The sequence below is a fragment of the Physcomitrium patens genome, chromosome 22, assembly GCF_059467195.1.
Source record: "Physcomitrium patens ecotype Gransden chromosome 22, ASM5946719v1, whole genome shotgun sequence".
In the NCBI taxonomy this organism is placed as follows: domain Eukaryota; kingdom Viridiplantae; phylum Streptophyta; class Bryopsida; order Funariales; family Funariaceae; genus Physcomitrium; species Physcomitrium patens.
This window is the reverse complement of record NC_143431.1, coordinates 11,250,666-11,270,477: the sequence shown is the minus strand read 5'-3', so window position 1 is coordinate 11,270,477 and position 19,812 is coordinate 11,250,666. Positions and strand designations below refer to the sequence as shown.

General features: G+C 31.2%; 2 protein-coding genes across 10 annotated transcripts; both read right to left on the bottom strand.

The window, feature by feature from the left end:
* Positions 1-4,336: 4,336 nt before the first annotated feature.
* On the bottom strand, positions 4,337-6,735 carry LOC112275371 (uncharacterized). Of its 9 annotated transcripts, none has more exons than XR_016500142.1 (3): positions 6,610-6,735; positions 5,167-5,953; positions 4,337-5,005 (listed from the first exon to the last, which is right to left on the bottom strand). XR_016500142.1 is itself a non-coding variant. In XM_024505696.3 (2 exons), the coding sequence occupies exons 1-2, from the start codon at positions 6,657-6,659 to the stop codon at positions 5,305-5,307; spliced, it is 699 nt and encodes a 232-aa protein (XP_024361464.2). In that variant the 5' UTR covers positions 6,660-6,735; the 3' UTR covers positions 5,101-5,304. The 9 variants fall into 9 exon arrangements, 4 of the variants coding, with proteins under 4 accessions (XP_024361464.2, XP_024361469.1, XP_024361468.1 ...); XR_016500143.1 differs by lacking the exon at positions 6,610-6,735 and adding an exon at positions 6,420-6,603; XR_016500145.1 differs by lacking the exon at positions 6,610-6,735 and adding an exon at positions 6,397-6,578.
* A 1,671-nt stretch (positions 6,736-8,406) lies between these two features.
* LOC112275318 (alpha-1,3-mannosyl-glycoprotein 2-beta-N-acetylglucosaminyltransferase) lies at positions 8,407-10,808 on the bottom strand. The gene is made up of 2 exons (XM_024505579.3): positions 9,906-10,808; positions 8,407-9,670 (listed from the first exon to the last, which is right to left on the bottom strand). The coding sequence occupies exons 1-2, from the start codon at positions 10,332-10,334 to the stop codon at positions 8,756-8,758; spliced, it is 1,344 nt and encodes a 447-aa protein (XP_024361347.1). The 5' UTR covers positions 10,335-10,808; the 3' UTR covers positions 8,407-8,755.
* Between the last annotated feature and the right edge of the window lie 9,004 nt (positions 10,809-19,812).

Below are 19,812 nucleotides of genomic sequence, written 5' to 3'. Positions count from 1 at the left end.
AACTAAGAAGCTTCTAGAAGATTCTAGAGACTTGCTTCTAGAAGGTTCTAGAAGCTTATCTCTAGAAGGTTCTAGAAACTTGTCTCTAGAAGGTTCTAAGGACTATATCCCTAACAATTGTATTGACTTACAACTACAATAATGTAGACAAAATATCTTTGAAGAAGAAATGATTGAAAAAACTCTCTCTATATTTCTTCCTGTATTTGTTGTGCTTGTACAACAATATAAAAAAAAGAAATTTCAAAGTCATTTTAATCTCATGTCTTATCTATTTTTTGTAGAAAAACAAAATGAACTACTTTTAAGTAATACAAAAGCTCATCCTATTAAAACCACGGTTCTAAAATCTCATATACTTAGTATTTCAAAGTCTAAGAAAAAATTATACAAACATGGAAAAAATGCTCATAAATACCAAATCAGTCATCGTCATGACCATTTCCACCTATATAGAAAGAATAAACATTCTACAATTAATTGCAATGGGAAAAAAAAAAAATCAAAGTTGTGTTCTTGCCATAAATATGGAATGATTGGACATTTAGCACATGCATGCCATACTTCAAAATACTTTGTTAAAATGTTCTAAGAAAATAAGAAACTTAGAGCTGAGGCTCATGAAGTTCATATCATAGATGCATCTATGGATTCAATTGGTATTGATGTTTTAGAGGCATATATGAATGACAAAACCTCTAATGATGAGTAAAATGATGCGTGCATTGATTCTACAACAACACATACTATCTTACAAGATAGAAGATTTTTTATTGAAAAATCTTCAACCTGAAAAATTAAAAATTTGATGACTAGGGCTAGAACAAATGAGTTTTGTTTCCAAGAAGGAATAGCAATGGTAAAATTGCCTGCAAGATCTAGTATAAAATGTAAACATGCAGTGTTTGCACCCTCAGCATCTTCGAATTTGATCAGCTACCGAGATGAGTGTGCCAATGATTATCACCTTTCAACTGTAATTTTAAATAGGCAGGAGGTTTTGATTCTTGAACAAAATCATAAAGTTGTAAAAAAAGCCTTTGTTGTAACAAATGGTTTATAATACATTGAAATCCAACCTCCTATTATACTTAATTTTGTATCATCTATCACAGAGAATTGCATTTCTCTCTGGCATGGATAATTATGACATCCAAGATCTACATTATTTTGGAAGATAATTCTATATATAATTGGATATAATTTAAGATCTTCAGATATAGATTCTATGGAATTATGTTGTAAATGTGTACAAGGCAAGATGATTGCTTTGCTTTCAATTTGGAAACTTCCACAAGAGTTACCACCAATACTTGAAAAATTGCAAGGTGATATTTGTGATCCTATTAATCCAATATTTTGACCATTTTGTTATTTTTTGGTCTTTATTGATGCATTGAGCAAACAATCACATGTTTCATTATTATTAACTCAAAACATGGTGTTTACCAATCTTATATCTATGCTTATTTATTTTCAAGCATATTTTCTTGATTATCCTATCAAAACATTGCATATGAACAATACAAAAGAATTTGTATCAAAGTCCTTTGAAGACTATTGTACTACAATATGGATTGAATTGACATATTGTATTTTATATGAACATGCTCAAAATGGACTTGCAAAGTCATTTATAAAGCATATACAATTCATTACTTGGCGACTCCTTCTTCAAGCAAATTTTCCTACATTTATATGGGATCATATAATTTTGTATGGTAAAGTATTAATATGCCTCCATCTTTCTTTTCTTGAAATTATTATACAAGAGTTCATTTTAGATCGTATTCCAAATGTATGTCACATATGGGTGTTTGGTTGCCGTGCTTGGATTCCAGTACTAGAACCTCAATAATATACCATTGGAGCTCATTGATGAAAAGGCATATAACATGTGGTAATTTTAGTATTGTTTCTATGGAAGTTCCTATTAAACCTACAAGACAATCAATTAATGATAATATGTTCATGTTTATTATACTTTCACCTCATGCAATAAAAAAATCTTAAAATTAGGAGGAATAAAACCATATTGAGTACTAAATTATCTATTTTATATTATCCTACAAATGACTTTTTATCATGGACATACATATTTACCTTGATAATTATTTAAATGATAAGAATAGGTAGAAGTAAGTCAAAGTAGATAAATATGATAATATCTTTTAGAAAGCTTCTTAAAAGCTTTATAGACTTTGCTTTGCATTAATACATGTCTATAGGTGATTGATAGGTTGAAAACTTTGCCAACAAGAAGGCCACGTGTCGACATGTTGACGACTTATAATACAAGTTGGACATATGGTGTACACCTAGGAAACTTTCTTTGCAAATTAGACATGTGTCATGCAATTTGGATGCGTATTAGAAGTCTTATAGCATGTTGCGACAAAGTTCTTAGTTAAATAATATGTATAGAGGCAAGAGTGAAGTCTTTCTTATTCTTCTCAATTCCTTTTTTACTTCTATTTTAGTTTCAAGAGTCTCAAGTTTTCTTGTCTTTTGGCAATAAGCCATTCAAATTTATTTTTAATATACGTATTTCTTTATTTTTATTTTTTCACTTTTTCTTTGACATAGATTTCATTAGTTTATGCATTATCTTCCAATTTATGTCTTTGACACCTTTAGGATGGACCATCTATTATAATAGATGAATCATTTGCATTCATGATTGCAAAAGCTTTTTCTTACGAGAAAGAGGATCGTGAATCTCAAACCATTTAGGAAGTAATGTATCACTTTTATTAGTTAAAATAGAAAACTTCCATTGAAGAGGACTATGCTTCTTTGCATAAGAAGAAAGTCTTTGGTCTAATTATGGACACTCTTACTTCTTGCCTTGTCAGATATAAGATGGTATTAATATGCAAACAAGATATTAAGGATCAAATAATCTGCTATAAAGCTCATCTTGTTGCTCAAGGATTTATTCAACAGTTTGGCATTGATTATAAATCCACATATTTTCCAATCATGGATTCAATTACATTCTAATATATTATTGGAATGGGAGTTCATACCACCCTTGAGATGTGCTTCATAGATGTAGTAACTGCCTAGTTGTATGATTCTCTTGATGCAGATATTTACATGAAAGTTCCATCTGATTTAGAAATAGAAACTCTAAATGCACGTGCTCTAGGATGATATTGTTGTATTAAATTATACAAGGCCCTATATGGTCTAAAACAATTTGGACACATGTGGTATCAATGTCTTCGAGATTATTTAATCATAAATAAATTTAAAAAATAACTTTCTGCATTGGTCTTCAGATTATACATTTCACAGATGGTAGTATTTTTTTCTACCAATTAACATATATTAGACAAATCTTACGGAGATTCAATATGATTGATGCTTATCTATTGTCTACACCAATGGTTGGATGTGGTCATGATGGTTATGATCTATACCATCTGTGCGAGGAGGAGGAAGATATATTGGGAGAGCAATATCTATACCTTATAGCAATTGGAGCACTTTTATATTTAGCCACAACTACAAGACTAGATATTATATTTGTAATTAGTATTCTTGTAAGACAAAGTGCACGTCTAACACTACAACATTAAAATGGTGTCAAATATTTACCACATTATTTAAAAGGCATTGAAGATTTGGAATTATACTACACATGATCTGTAGATTCAAAATTGATTGGATATTCTCATGCATGATATAAATCTGATATTGCAACAGCTAAATTTCAAACATGCTATGTATTCTTAAGACATGGAGCTGCAATATCATAGAAATCAATGAAACAAACTATAAGTGCAACTTCATCCAACCATGCAAAAATTTTACATATATGTGCAAACTACTTTTACAAGCTCATGTTGTTTTTTTTACTACATTACTTAAACCTCGGTGGGGTATTCTGCTCAGTTGGTAAATCAGGTTGGTCGGAGGTTCCACACTGGCGCTCCATTTTGCCCTCCCTTCTGGATTGGGCATCGTGACGGTTGTATTTTGCTAAAAGCTGAGCACCATCCTGCCCAAAATCACGTCCCCGGTTTTTGGGGTGAATCGGCACAGCTTGTCACAATTCCAAGTTCTCAGTAACTCAGGCTTTGGAATGAACCAACATTCCTTTGGCAGTGTACGTTGCGGCCTTAGTGGAATAGGTATCTGGCTGATATAGGATGGTGGATGAATAGAATACCGAAATGGCTCCTTTTACCAAGGATAAAAATAAAAGAGAGCTTTTGATTAATATAAATCCATACACACAAGTCAATAATCACAAATGAAAGCTCAATAGTACAAGAAATGATTTAAAATATTACGATAATGCAATGTCCTAAAAATAGCTAAAGCAAAATGCTAAAATAACTTAATAATTACAGAAATTGAAATAGTTTACAACAAGATTTGATCAACTTTGATCTCAACTCTGTTTATACTAGCTATTCTGAAAATTGGAGTGACTAAAACCTTCCAAACACTACTACTATTGCAGAAACTATTCCACCTGAGTGACCCTTCAGTTTGCTTTTTGATTCAACAGCAAAACAAAAATTTCTCCCAACCTAACTTCAAAAAAGTAATTAAAAAGCATGTGTTCCTGAACCCATCTGTCAATCTAATCAATCTGCTGTGTTTATACTCATTTCTCAATAATAAATTCATTTTTCTAATTTCGATCAATGAATATAAGTCGCTAAAAAGTTGTGTTTGGAGTGGAATTGGCACCATTTCACAACAAACTTGGGCTTCCATATCTTTACTGAAATCCCTATTGTACAACAGTGCATTCATCAAACAAAGCTACTGGGGGTGAATCCATAAACATACTTATGGTGGTGAATCTACCTGTTCCTGTGTGCTCAGTGAGCTACCCAGCTGCCGAGCAACGCCCTTCCCCGCACCACACGCAACACGACGCAAGCACTGCCAATTTTTCTGTCTTCATAGGCATCACATTCAGCTATGTTGCTCCCCCGATGCAATTCCGGAACCTCGGACTGCAAACATGCCTCACAAATAACTCCTGATCACATGCATGCATGGTGATACTTTTCAGAGCCTTGACAAAGCTAGAATAGTGAACAACAATCACAGAGAAACGCATGTTCCAACAGGAGATAGAGCGGAATAACCGGTATCATTTTATGAGATTGTCAAAGTTTTTTTGGAGATAGACAGTCTCACCCAACCGAAACCAAACAAAGATGCTGTCGCTACCCCAGATGTAGACGTGCATTCGAGGTGGAAACTGGGTAAGAGCTAAAATAAATACATCAAGAGACAGTTTCTACAAATTTAAGTCATTCTGGTGGAGAGAAAAAGCTACAGATGTCGCCATGGATCTTCAACCATGGACTTGTGGTAGAAAAGGTCGGGGCTATCTCTTGCAGAGACTGGACCGGTGTCTCCTTGACCTCGCCCACCTCGTCCACCTTGACCTCCACCTCGTCCTCTTGCTTGATTGCCCTCATTTCGTCCAAATCCTCCTCTTCCAGGACCTGACCCTCGGCCACCGCGGCCTGTGCCATAATGAAATCTTTTGGAAGGCCATGTCCCATCACCATATTGCTGTTGAGGCTCCAAAGCAGGAGGTAGAGGACCCTGTTGATGGGGATTGAACATGGGAATAGGACTGCCGAATGCTCCGACTTGAAAGCTCCTAGGTGGCGGAATTGGTGCTGGAGGATGATAATCTGGTTTCCAGTGCCCTTGAGGATACGGGTTGCGAGAGGGGCTCATAGCCACAGGTGTTGGAGTCTCTTTCCGTTTGTGTAAGAAGCCGGCTGTAGGGTCCGAGTAGTAATTGAACCGTGGAGTATGAGCGTTGGATGTCGGAGCTGGATCTTCAAATGGATTGACAAGCTTTGGGGCGGAATTGTTTGCAATTGGGGCACTTTGAGAAACTCCTTCGGCTTGCTCCCGCATGGCCTTCAGCCTCGCTCGCCGTGCCTCAGGGTCTTCCATTACAAACCTGTACAAAAGAAAGGGACGGCAATTTAATGAAAATCCGCAATGACAAAATTTGAGAAAAAATGTTCAGTTGACTCACTCAATAGGAATGTTAGGTTTTTCCTTGAAATAGATTCTGAACAATTATTGATAACGTTTCCAGCAATTCAAACAACACAAGCTAAGATTTCCCGAAGCTGCGAGATTCTACCCTTGCGCCCAATAAGATGGTGAAAAATTGGTAGCCTCAAGATAAGATGATAACTTCCAAAACAAAGTACGTCAAAACAAAGCGAAATTCAATTTCAAAGTGCACCAACCTATCCGCAACGGAAATTACATATCAAACAAAAGGAAAGAGAAAAAACAATAATCAAACTCGCAGCTAATCTTCAGGTACAACACAATCCAATCATCTCAAAGAGTGTCGACCCAAAGGAAAGCTAAAAAACAAAACCCTAAAACCTTCGATTGCGTTGTGCGACTACCTCCCCCGCACAAACCCGCAAACCCTAATCAGATCCGCGTTTCGACAAAGCTGATTCAATCACCAGCAATTGCTGAAGTATCTACAAGCGGCACATCGTAATGGTGCTCAGAACAGCCTGGTTTGGCGAAATCCTGGCATGCACAACCTCGACACACAAATCCCATTCCACGGCGATTTTGAATGCTGACCTCGTTTGCTCCGTCTGACTGGTGTGGTCGGTTTCCATTTTCGACGGCATTGCGTCATTGCAACAATCAATTTATTTATTTGTATATATATATATATATATATATAGAAATATTTATCGATATACATACACATTAGCGGAAACCCATGCTGTTGGGCACAAATAAACAATGAGTAGGTTTTATTATTAATTTATTATCATTTAGTCATTTAACCAAGCTTTCTTATTACATAGAATATAAATATATGAGTTTATACAAGCTGAAATTGTAAAAAATTTGTCTCAATTTTATATCATAAGAAATGAAATTGTGAGATAATTGTATTATTTTGGTTATACTCTATCACTAATTTTAAAATTATGGTAGTGATATAATATCATATTTAATAAGCTAGAGTAATTTCATATTATATGATTTTTTAAATATAAAAAATAAGGACAAACAATGAACATGAAACTAAATATTAAAGACAGAATTTAGTAGTTGATTGCAAAATTTATTAAGAACTATAGTGAAATTATAAATAAACTATTGCAAGATAAGATACTAAGATTGCCATGCCAAAATGCAAGAAGACTTGTATGTCAAAAAAAAGAGATAAAATTATGATTTGATACAATAAATAGATTTTATATATTCATAGTTTTTGTTTGTGTTTTGTTTTATTTTTACTTAAAACATTATTTAAACATTTTTATGTGATGAATTCAAAGATTTATTATTATTATTTTTATTTTTATTTCTACAAACAAGCATACCATTAATATTTCAAACAAGATAATATTCCTTATTAAAAATATATATATAAAACGTATAGTTATATCATATTATCTAAATAAATATAAAATATAAATTATGTACATTGACATGATGCCTATGTATTTCTTTTATAATTATCATTTCTAATATCAAACAATTTTAAATATTTTGGTTCAATTTCTAAACTAAACAATAGTAAAATAAAAATAGTCCAATAATTTTTTAATTGCTACTTTTAAAAAAATTAAGGTTTTAATTCTATAAAAACTAGTTACTACAACATAAAAATGAAAGTGTAAGACTCATTCTAAATTTTGAAAAATAAAAATAAAATGTTCAAGAAAGAATTGTCTTTATAAAACTAATGATTCTTATATAAATAAAATTATATTTATAAAAAGTTAAGAAAAAATATAATTCTACACAAAGATAATCAATATAAATTTATACATTAATTGTAAAAAAAAATTACATTAGAACTTGAAGCCAACAAAAAGAGAAAATAAAATAGAGAATATACCATTCAAGATTGTCATAAGATGTAAAGGTGGGTTGAAAAAATTGATGTTAATATTATATCATACTTAACCACTAGTGCATATTAAATAAATTCTTGATACAGTAAAACCTGATGTTTAAGCTTATGTTCTTTTTATGAAACCAATCTCCACAAAAAAAAAGAAAAACAAAAGAATGATTTTTGAAATAAGAATTAAAAAAATCTTTTTCAAGGTAAAGGTGGGATTTTTGGTCCAATCTTAACCTATTGGCTGTTGCACCAAATAGGTCAGCAATTCAAATTTATAGTTCTTGAACGCCAACTTTGCACAGTGAAAAGAAATAACAGAAAAATAGCAGAAACACTTCTTGCTGTTTCAAAAAATGTGTTAATAAATTGGTGCTTTAGAAGTCAATGATCCAGAGTTCCTATGTTTCTTTTATGGGGTGCTCTCCCATTCTCTCGCAGCAGCAGTCTGAAACTTGTGGCGGCGTGGCTGCAGCGCGTAACAGATACAACACCTGTTGTAAACAAGAGTGTAAAAAAAATACCGCATGACCGGCTGCACACGGAGCTGTGAATCTGCCGTGCGCTTCGTCTAGTGAGGATTTCAAATTTTCATTTTAGTGTAGATAATTTCGAAAGAGCCCTCCATCGTTACATAGTAATGCAGTTCAAAGTTGTGGCGATGAGTTCTGCTCGGTTCCGTCCAACAAACCAAACGGATGCCTCTTTGAACAATAAGCTCAATCACCATGATCCGCATGACATCCTGTAAATCTGCACTACCTTAAAGCTCCCTGCTTGTACAACTGGTCCATTGAGCAGTTGTAAGCAGTGTACAGAGCACTTAGCACATGGCTAGACCTTGAGGTACACCGCTATCACTTAAAAAACATCTGCATTGTAACCAAGTGCTTCCCGAGAATCAGGCCTAACAAGGAACACTCTGTTGCCCTTCCATCTGAACACAACGATTCCCTTGTAGGACGTCCTAGGGATCCCATCTTTCCATTCCTCGAATACACCAAATGCCCGAGCGAGACTTTCGAAGTGCATCTGGCTGTTGTACACAATTCTGATATCACGGTTCACGTTCTCAACCATCTTAAGTATATTCTCGTCCACGTTGTTTAGGGGTGTGGCTAAGGCTATCCTACGCGCCAGCTCCTTATTGAACTTCTCCTCCTTCAGCATGGACTCCAAATCATACGACTTCCAGTCTACGTGGACGTCGTTCAGTTTAATGGGCACCAAGTACTTGTAGTAAAATTGTCCCATGCTTGAGCCATGCTCACCGAAATTGTATGTTCGGCAAATCTCTGGGCGAATAAACTGACGACCCTTGCGAGTGGAGTTCAACCTCAGCCAGTCGTCCCAATAAGCTTCTGGCCAAATCGGAGAAAGCTCGTCCCAAAACTCTCGGGTTAACATCCAGCCGAGACCAGGGAAGAAATCAGACCTATACAGAGCCGTAGGGTCACTGACAAACTGCTTCTGGCCATTGTCATTCCACGAAGAAATTGCCACAACGGACTTATCACAGTCCAAGATAGAAGAGGTTGCTTCAAAATAGTCAAAGAAATCGGGCGCTATCTCCATATCGTCCTCTAAAATTATCACTTTCTCGAATCCTCGGATGTCAAAAAGCTGCGATAGTGCAAACTTGTAGTGGCGTGCGATTTTGTAGTAAGCGACTATCTCCCCCGGATTCCTTGTAGGGGGGTCACCTTCAAGATGTTGCATATATCCAACACCAACGAAACTCTTCGCTTTGGCTTTCACTGACTCCATTGGACCATCCTGAGCCGCAGCAAGAATCACATGGACAAGTATACCAGAAAAAAAACAAACAAACAATAAATACCAAACTGAGAATTTGAGATCGGTTTGAATGAACACGATGATTGAATGATCGACTCAGTGCAACCACCAAATATATCGTCAAAAACCAAAGAACTTATTTGTCCATGGATATCTACCAGTTTTTGAATAGTTTCACAATTTTGAGAGTTGATAATGGAGTAAGAACACATGCCTGAGATACAAACAGGGGAAATTTTTCCGCCACCAACCTCTGATACTTCAGCACAGAATTCAACGTTCGATCAAGGTAGTCAGGCCGATTGCAAGCCATAATCACCACAGCAGCAACAGGCTTGGTACCTACTAATTTCGGTACCTCCTTCCCCATGCGCCGGTAATCTCTAACCAGCAAGCTAAGCTGCGCATTCTTGTTCTCAAGCCTCTCTTTCTCATCCTCTAAAGCAACAATCCTGCCCTGCTGGACACTGAATTGGTCAATCAGGGCTTTCTTACTGTGTGAGCACTTATTCTCCCCTTCCACAGCCAAAGCGATCCGGTCTGCATACTTGGTCTGCACTGAAAACAATCTCGCTTGCAAGAGAAGGAACATTACAGCAGCTACGAGAAGCCAAACCCGCGCTCCGCATTCCAACAACGCCATTCTGATGAACGACGTCCAAAGCGAACAAAAACCGCAGCTCCAGCGATCCCACACGCGACGGAAACTCGCCCACAAACTTCTGACGAGCACCAGAAACCCTAAAATTCACTCTGCACCATTCCCCTCGATCGTTGACGGCAACGCATACGCTCAGGCAGCTCTGACATGCGAAAACGCGCTCAGCTGCCCTCGCTGCCGATCAACCTCACCACTCATCGCTGGGCTGCATCAACATAGCGCACAATGATCAAATTCAGCTGCAATAAACCCTACGGCAACAAAGTCCGGGCACGGTTATCTTCAGCAGTGAGAGTCTCCGATCACAGATCCGGCTTCAAAGATGCTACTGTGTGCGATAATGCGAATCAAACCAGTGTTTCGGCGAGAAGATGATTAATTGCTGGTGCACACAATCACAACAACGCAGCGCATCACTCTCTCGCCATCGACGCATCATCTCATGTTGCAGATGAGATGAACATTGCTGTGGGTACCACGGTTGTTGACTATAGTCCTGCCATGATCAAGGACGTCAATACTAAGACTGAAGGTGTTGTGTTTGCACGTTACACAGCCGTGATTGTAGCCAAATAAGAAATTCTGACAATACACGATATTGTAGTTGTTGTCAAATAAGCAAAAATTCAAAAGCAAAAAAGAAAAGAAAAGATAGGCTTATGATGTCAAACTTGTGCATTGGCAAAAGCCAAATTGTAATTTCTAGCATTAGAAGATTAAATAATTTGAAAAGTTAATTAGATGTTATTAAATAAACAAAGTGAAATTAGCAACCTTATGATTTATTTATTTATTTATTTTTAAACATTCAAAGATTATATTGAAAATATAATTTAATTTAATCAAATTTAAAATCATAACAAGGCTTTAGAAACTCAATTCAATTGCTATTACAAACATAATCAACACTTGGAATTACTTAGATAAAAGGAGTTAGATAGAAATAAATAGAAGTAAATATTGATAATATCTTATATACTAGCTTTTTAGAAGCTTCATAGACGTGGATTTGACTTTATATGTGTCTATAGGTGATTAAAAAGTAGAAAACTTTGTCAACAAATTGGCCATATATTGGCCACTTTGGCACAAGTATCAAGGATATGAATCACAAACAATCAAAACTTCAATATATTCTTATATTACTCAAAGAGAGTAGATGTTTATATAAGAGTATAATATGAAAACTAAAATAGCTATTGACAATAACAAGAAGAGATTCTTGAAACTAGACTAAGAATAAGAAAGGTATTGATAAGAATGAAGAAGGCCTTACTCTTGTCTTTGTATATACTATCTAACTAGGAATGTGGCAACATTCTATAAGACATATGTCACATGTTTAATTTACAAGATATATATTTAACTTGCAACACAAGTTTCCTACATGTATGCCATATGACTAACTTGTTCCACAAGTCATTAATATATACAACATGTGGCTAACTTGTTGGCTAAGTTTTTTGGCTACCAATCACTTACAAACATATATAAAGTAAAATCTGCATCCATTTAGCTTTTAAGAAGCTTTTCCATAATATATTATTAATTTTGTTTACTTCTATTTAGTTTTATTTAATTATTTTAATCTAGATAAATATGTATGTTTTTGACATTATCCCCTCTTCTAAAGACAAGTTTTACAAGAAGTTATAATTACATACTAACAAAGTTTAAGATATTACAACTTGAATTTGTCACATACTACGATCTTTGTTTCTTTTGAAGGTAGTTGATAGGTCCTCTAAACCATTGATATTACCTTGTACTAAGGCAAAAAGACTACCTTGATATTTGATCATTGTTGAGGCTTTTGTAACTTCCTTTAAATAAAACATTTGTAATACTATCAAAGATGGCTTTTACCTCCAATAATATTATCAAATATTGGAAGTTTCTTCCAAAGTCATATTATCAAATACATTGTATCTCACCATCTATTTGAAAAAGAACATATTCTTAAAGGTCTTCATCTCTATTAAATTTTCTTAAAAGCTATGATAATATTAATGCTTTTTTTGGTAACTAAACAAATAATAGCTTTCAAGTAAAATGTGCTAGTTTTTGATACTTTATTTTTTTAATACCACAAGTATATGGAAACTACAAACAATGATAAAAGATAGATAGCAATCTTCCTTAATTCTTATTTTTTATTACAACATAGAATTGTTTGACTCTTTATCTTAATTTTGATGGATATTGTTAATATAAAGTATTAATTTTTTTTGTTGCATTTGTAAGATTCTTAGTTGGCTATCATGTGCATTCACAAATATCATATTTATACAAATGTATTTGATATTCCAACATATTTTGGCATCATATTGAATCTAAGACTTCTTTGACGTCAAACTCTTGATTATTATTTACTTCAATATGAGGATGTGGTATTTGTCTTCATCCTAATATATCTATTGTCTTGTATGGCTTAAAAAGAGATATGTGGAATATAAGATGGATCTTTATAGACTTTAGTAGATATAATCGATAAACAATAAGATTGATCTATTCACAATTAAAAATAATCCAACTTTATAATGTTATCATGTAGATTGCTTTATAGTTAATATTTAGATTATTATTTTTATTTATTATTAATTTAAGTTTATAGTTGAATTGATATTAGTATAATTTTTATGTGATTGTTGTGATTGTTGTTGTTATTGGTTGAAAATTACTTCAAACTATCATTAGATTGGCAATTGAGATGACTTAGTTGATTGAGTTAGGATAATGATAAGATCAATATTAGATTGAACAATGGAAATGTGAAGATGGAAGTTTACTATTGAATCAACTAAAAGAGAGTCTTTGTTTAACCAAGTATGGATTAGCTATTGGACCAAATATGTAGAAATCCTTATTGAATCAAATGTAGAATAACTATTGAACCAAATAATATAGAGTCTTTATTTGACTAAGTGGTGGCTTTTGATTAGATCAAATAAAGATGGATTTTGTTTAACTATATGGTGGCTTCTCATTAGATTGATCTTCTAGAGACTTCTTGTAGTGGCTAAATATATAGTAGCTTTTCATTAGATTGCTCTTGTATTTGAGAGTAGTTAAATAGGCTTGGAATTTGGAGGTTGAAGTAATTAGTTAATAGACATTAGAAGTTGGTTTTAGAAGTTTGAAATATGTTATTTAAATGCTTTCAAGTGCTTCGAGGAATTGAAGGTGTTGAAATTTGTAAGCTAAAATAAATTCCTACTAATTGTAGTCTTTTTTATTTATAATAATTAAGTTAATTTATATATTTTTATTAATTATAATTATTTTTTAAGTCTTATTAATTAACTCTACAACTCCTCTAATTTAATTCCACTTAATACAAGAAGGGTTTATAAACATTCATACATGCTCTTAAATCAATTTAAAAGTTTGTATATATTGGAAATTTTTTTTATTATTTAATCATATTTCATTCAAAAATAATTTTTTATTTATTTTAAGTTTATCTTCATTAACACAAAACTTCATCCAAAACCTAACCTAACTTCATCCAATATAAGTTCATTTAAGCCTATTTCATCTAGTATAAGTTTATTTAATCCTACTTCATTCAAGCTTTAATTTCATTCAACTAAAATGCATTCAATTCCAAATGTTTGTCTTGTATAGTATTTTTACCTTGAACTTTCTTATAGAAAGGTATAATACTTTGGAGATGAATATAAATGTGATGTTAATTATTGACCTTTGAATGGATAGGTATAATAAGCCAATAACAATAAAAATGATGTAAATGTTATTTAGATATTGCTCTAAAGAGTTAACACTACAAAAAATTATAAGCAACAAAAATTGGATCAATCCATATATCTATTAAAATTGATTGCATTACTTAGTAGTAAGTTTTCCAATTGAAAGATGTAGCTAGTAGATCAATATGAATTTAACAATCCTAGATTACAGAGCTCATTGAACTATCACAATTGAAGTTGAATTGCCCAATTTTACTTTTAAGTTTTCTTCAATTCAATATTAAAGGCAATCCTTTGATGTTTCTTCTTTTTGAAGGAGCCTTTTTATACACCAAAGTATGATTGTGTATAATCCTCAATTAGACTTAATCTTTGTATGGCTATCAAACAATTCAATTAATTTGGATGTATTTTTAATCCTCAAAACTCTAATTATAGCTTTAAGCATAAATAATATTTTACTAAAAATCTTAAACTTATTTGATTAACTTTAATGAAAGATGCTTAGAACTTATTTATTAAGAGGTTAAGATTACACATATAAGTATTAGATCAATTTAAGTGATTCTTTTGTATCTATTCAAAAAGATGTAGACTAGATTGAGTTCTTAAAAAGTTCTTCTTTAACATGATAAATTAAATGTCTATCATGGTTAATTGAACTATTGCCAAAGATAAGAATTCAAAGAAAATACATAAATAAGTGAAATATATATCAAATATAGATGATTAAATGGAAATGAGAATATATATATATATATATATATATATATATATATTCAAGAAGAAACTATAATAGCTATTTTCAAAAATTAGAAATCTAAAGATTCTTGAAAGTAGACTAAAAGTAAGCATAAGAATTCTTCAAAAAATTTATCATGTTCCATCAAAATTCTCAAGCATATTCATCTATGCTATTCTTATATTTGGAGTGGCAAGACTTCTTTGATTTAGTTGTAAACTTGATCTATTTGCTTCTCTTAATTGTACAATTTCTTAATATAGACTATGAACTTTGTTGTTCAAATTGTTCATAAGCGTCAAAATACTTCCTCCATGTTTGATGTTAAAATTATGTGAGATTTCTACTCTCAAAGTATTGACAAGCTCATGAAGATCTGCAATAAATGCAAATCTATTCTCACTTCCTCTAAGAATAGCATCCATAATTTATTTGTCTAAAGACAACTCAACTAAATCTAAAAATTAAATTAGAAGAAGATAATCAACAACTTCTAATATCAAATGAAAGTTTCTAAAAAGAAAGATAGTCCACTCTCTTTAAGAAAAACAATCAATATTAGAAAACTTAAAATGAATTTAAAGATTAGTGGTTTGCAACCTTCAAAATATAACAATAGAAGTGGAGTAATGCACTCACTTTTAATTCAAAATAAGGACAATAATTTAGTATTCTTGTCAAACTATTAAGGATATAAATCTCAAAAACAAATCTCAATACACTCTTATGTCACTTAAAAAGATTAAAAAATCACTCAAAGATGATAATATATTGAACTAGAATGGCTATTACCAAAGCCAAAAAGATTAGAAAGTCTTGAAATAAGACTAAAGACTAAAAAGACATTGATAAGAGTGAAGAAGATTTCACTCTTACTTCTATATATATTATCCAACTAAGAGCTATGTGGTGACATCCTACAGGACCTCTAACATGAGCCAAATTTACGAGATACATGTTTTAACTTGCAAGTCAAGTTTCCTATATGTATGCCACATCATTATCTTCTACCACAAGCTATCTGCATATATGACATGTGGCTAATATATTGGCAAAGTTTCTAACCTACCAATCAATTATAAACATGTATGTAGTCAAATACATGATTAAAAAGCTTTTAAGAAGCTTCGTCACAAGATAATATCAAATCTACCTATTTTTATGTTCTATCTAATATTTTTTATTTAAATAAATATGTATGTATGTAACAACCATTTATATTCATATTACATTATTTCTCAACTATCCCTATATTTATATTGAATGTACTATCATCCATTATATTATAACTAATTTGTATAATTAATTCATTCTAAATAATTCTTTTTATACACTTTTTTGTCCATATGACCAAACACTAGACTTTCTTGTTTTTTGGCAATATGTTATTAAGTTCTTTAGAATGTACTATTATCTTTTTGGTTGATCATTCCATCTCTCTATTTCTTATTTTATATAAATTTTTATTTCAAAGGATATATTTGATGCAAAGAAACTATTTAATTCCATCATTTCTTACTTTTTTGAAGGTTGTGAATTATTAAATATATTCTATAATTTTTCCTTTATGTCTATTGATGTTTTCTTTATTTTTTTATGTGATTTTTTTTTCATATATTTGAATTGCCTAAAAGATAGCTATTTTTGCCTTAAGACTATCAAAGTTATGAAGAAAAATATGTATCTATTTATTTGTGAATACCTCAAACATACAAACTATGATGTCCTTGGAAACTCTCTAAATTTTTATATTTCATTCAAACTACAAAATCACATTGGATTTGATTGATGTAAAAAATTTGTTGATAATAGATTGTCATATAGAAATTCTAATTTCTATAATTGATAAGAAGTTAATTTTTATATGAAATACAATAAAAAAAGTATTAAATAAAAGATGCAAATTTTTTTGGGAATACAATTTCATAAGAATTCCTAACAAAGCTTCTAGTTTAAAATTGTGATATTATTGAGTAGCTCTTAATGTTGGATATATTATTTTTTTTAGCATCATTGAGAAAAATTGATAGATATTGAGCTAGATTTTGAACTCTTTAATCTTGTCACAACTTTCTAACTAAATAACGTTTTAGATACAATAAGACATTGGAATTAATTTAAAGAGATTTTTAGCGGCTTCAAATGTAAAAGATAGTTAAAAACTTCATACAATCATATAATATTTATTTAAGATAAAAAAAACTCCTTGATATCACCATCATAGACTTCTTAATCCATTGCTTATATTAGCACAACTATAATCTTCTATTTCTATGGCTTTTATCAAAAATCTTCCAAACTAAAGATTTTAGGATATTATCTTTGTTTCTATTTATTTATTTATTAAATATAAATATTTTTTTTCTTCTTTTTTTCTTTTTTTCTTTTTTTTTCATCTTTCTTTAAACAAAGTCTAACTTATTTATTTATATTCTTCTAATTTTTGTCCTTGATAGTATTATAGTCAACATTTAAAACTCTCTAAGTTCTATATAAATGGCAATAGCCATTCTAATTTCTTTCTATTATATATCTATCTCTTAATTATCTTCTTTTGGTCATTCAATGATAGAAGAGTATTTATATATATATATATATATATATATATATATATATATTTTTTTTTAATTAATATTTTTTATAGTTCCAATACATAAAAATTTACAAATTTTGATACAATGCTATTCTATGAAGATATTAATAATAATTTAGATTTCTTCTTTTATACATAATAAAAAATAAAAAAATAGTTTTATAAATTTCATATTACAAACTTGCAATATTATATATTAATTATTTATTTTAGTGATATTTGATAGGAAAAAAAATAAAAAATAAAAAATAAAAAATAAAAATTTATTCTATTTTAAAATAAATTAAAAAATTAAAAGAAACTAAAAAATACAAAGTTTTTTAATTGTTTATTATTCAAGATTAATATCTTTTTTTAATATATATATTTTTTAATTCAAAAATTATGTAAGTTGAGAGTATATGTAATCCATTCAATGATTATATATATATATATATATATATATATATATATATATATTAAACTATGACAAATTCAAAAGAACATAATTACTTTAAAATTGAATAATGTTAAATATTAGATTTTTTATAAAATCAAGTATAATGACTTTTAATAGGAATTTTTATTAATGGCATCTTTAAATAATTCATATTGCTTAAAATAATTAAATATTATTTTGTTGATTTGATGTACTTTATAGAAAGAAAAGTAGGCTTTTAAGTCTATTAATATTATTGCAATTAAAATAAATTTTTATTTATTAAATTTATATTAAATACATAAAAAAACTAAATAAAAAATTAATAATAAAAAAAATCAAAAAGTATTGTGATTTGAATCTTTTGATTTTAGTAAAACAAATATAAAAAATTATAAAAAATTACTTTTGATAATATAGTTATTATAGAAGATCTTGCTAATGTATTGTATGTATAACCATATAATTTTGGTATTGGATATAATGATAGATGAAGTTGAAGCATTAATAGAGTGATTTATTTTATTTTATCTTTATTTTTCATTATCTTTTGTAGCACAATTCCATTTATTTTTTTTAGTTTTTCTACTATAATTTTAAATACAAGTATAGAAGTTTAAAAGAATAAAAGGTGAGAAGATAATGAAGTTGTAAGAAAAAATAATGATACTAAAGAAGGTAATCTATAAATTTTAAATTTATTTTATATTCTATTTAAAAAAATATAGTCTATAGTGTATTAAAAAATTTAACATTTATTAATATACATCAATATTTTGTTAAATTTCTTAAGCTAAATATGTAGACAAAAAGCATTTAGTTCTCAATTAGTTTTAAATATTTGATTATGAAAATCTTCTAATATTATGTACACAAATAAATTTTTTCATTCAAAGAAAAATGAAAATACCAATTTTACTATTTTAAATACAAGTACTTGAGGCATTCCATGTCCAAACACCATCTTAGATACTCAAACATTATTTTGGATAAAAATGCCTACCTGAACTAACTAAAGTACACTGAGCACAAATCATTTAGATGAGAAAAAGTATTATGGTCTCACCCTGTGAAACAATCCTTTCTTTCATTACTCATAGTCCAAACTTCGTTTTCTTATTAAATCCTAAACCAGTCAAAATTCACGATTTGCATTGGTAATATTATCCATTCCCCTCACTGTCCAACACTTTTGATATGCTGGTAAAATTGCTAGGGGACGTGGGGAGCGAGGGGAGCGTGGTGATGCCCTAACTAATGGAATGGGGAAAACCCTAATGGAAGGAATTGAAATGGAAAGGAAGGCTTCGGAGCCCATGCGAGGCGAGGCTTGTGCGAGTTTATCCGGGTGGGCGCGTATATGTAGAGACAGAGAGTGCAGGACTCAGGTATCTGTTTGTAGCACGGGGGAGGGACGTTGGGGGTATAGTAGTGGAGTGGAGTGGAGGTGTTCCCTCATACAGCGTTGTGTGAGGGGATTGATGCAGTGATTAGTAGTTAGGCCCCGATACGGTGCCCGAAGTTGGTTGTGATATATCGCGGAGGGGCGATTTTTGGGTGCCTAATAAGTCTGCCTTCATTTACCACATCCTCAGCGCCCTTATGTTGACGAGTGCCTGGATAGCTTATTCCCTGATGCATAAGAGACAGCTGCCTTATTTCAATTAGGTCCGACATAAGACTCTAACAAAGGTTATTTAATCCAGAGATGCCGTTCTAAACCGACGCTACATTCTGTGCTACAATATGCATAATAACCACACAAGCAACTGAACATGGATTTATCGTTCTCACTGTTACGGTCGTTGACTTGTTCCCAAAAGAATTGCTACAGTGTCCGATATAATTGAAGTATGAATGAACAGGAATTGTACAAAACTAATAACCAAATTGACGGACAGGAAAAGGATGATGTACTAAGAATCCGAATTTATGATAATTTTGAAAATTACAAAGGTTAAAACCAAAATGGTGTAACATAGCACTACAAACAGGAG

Bases quoted from the DNA above. Each gene is read 5' to 3' on its own strand.
- LOC112275371 (XM_024505696.3), bottom strand. From the start codon at position 6,659: ATGCCGTCGAAAATGGAAACCGACCACACCAGTCAGACGGAGCAAACG. The intron at 5,954-6,609 runs GTCAGCATTCAA...TCTTTTGTACAG, and splicing joins AGTCAGACGGAGCAAACGAG to GTTTGTAATGGAAGACCCTG.
- LOC112275318 (XM_024505579.3), bottom strand. From the start codon at position 10,334: ATGGCGTTGTTGGAATGCGGAGCGCGGGTTTGGCTTCTCGTAGCTGCT. The intron at 9,671-9,905 runs GCATGTGTTCTT...GCTGCGGCTCAG, and splicing joins TTCCCCTGTTTGTATCTCAG to GATGGTCCAATGGAGTCAGT.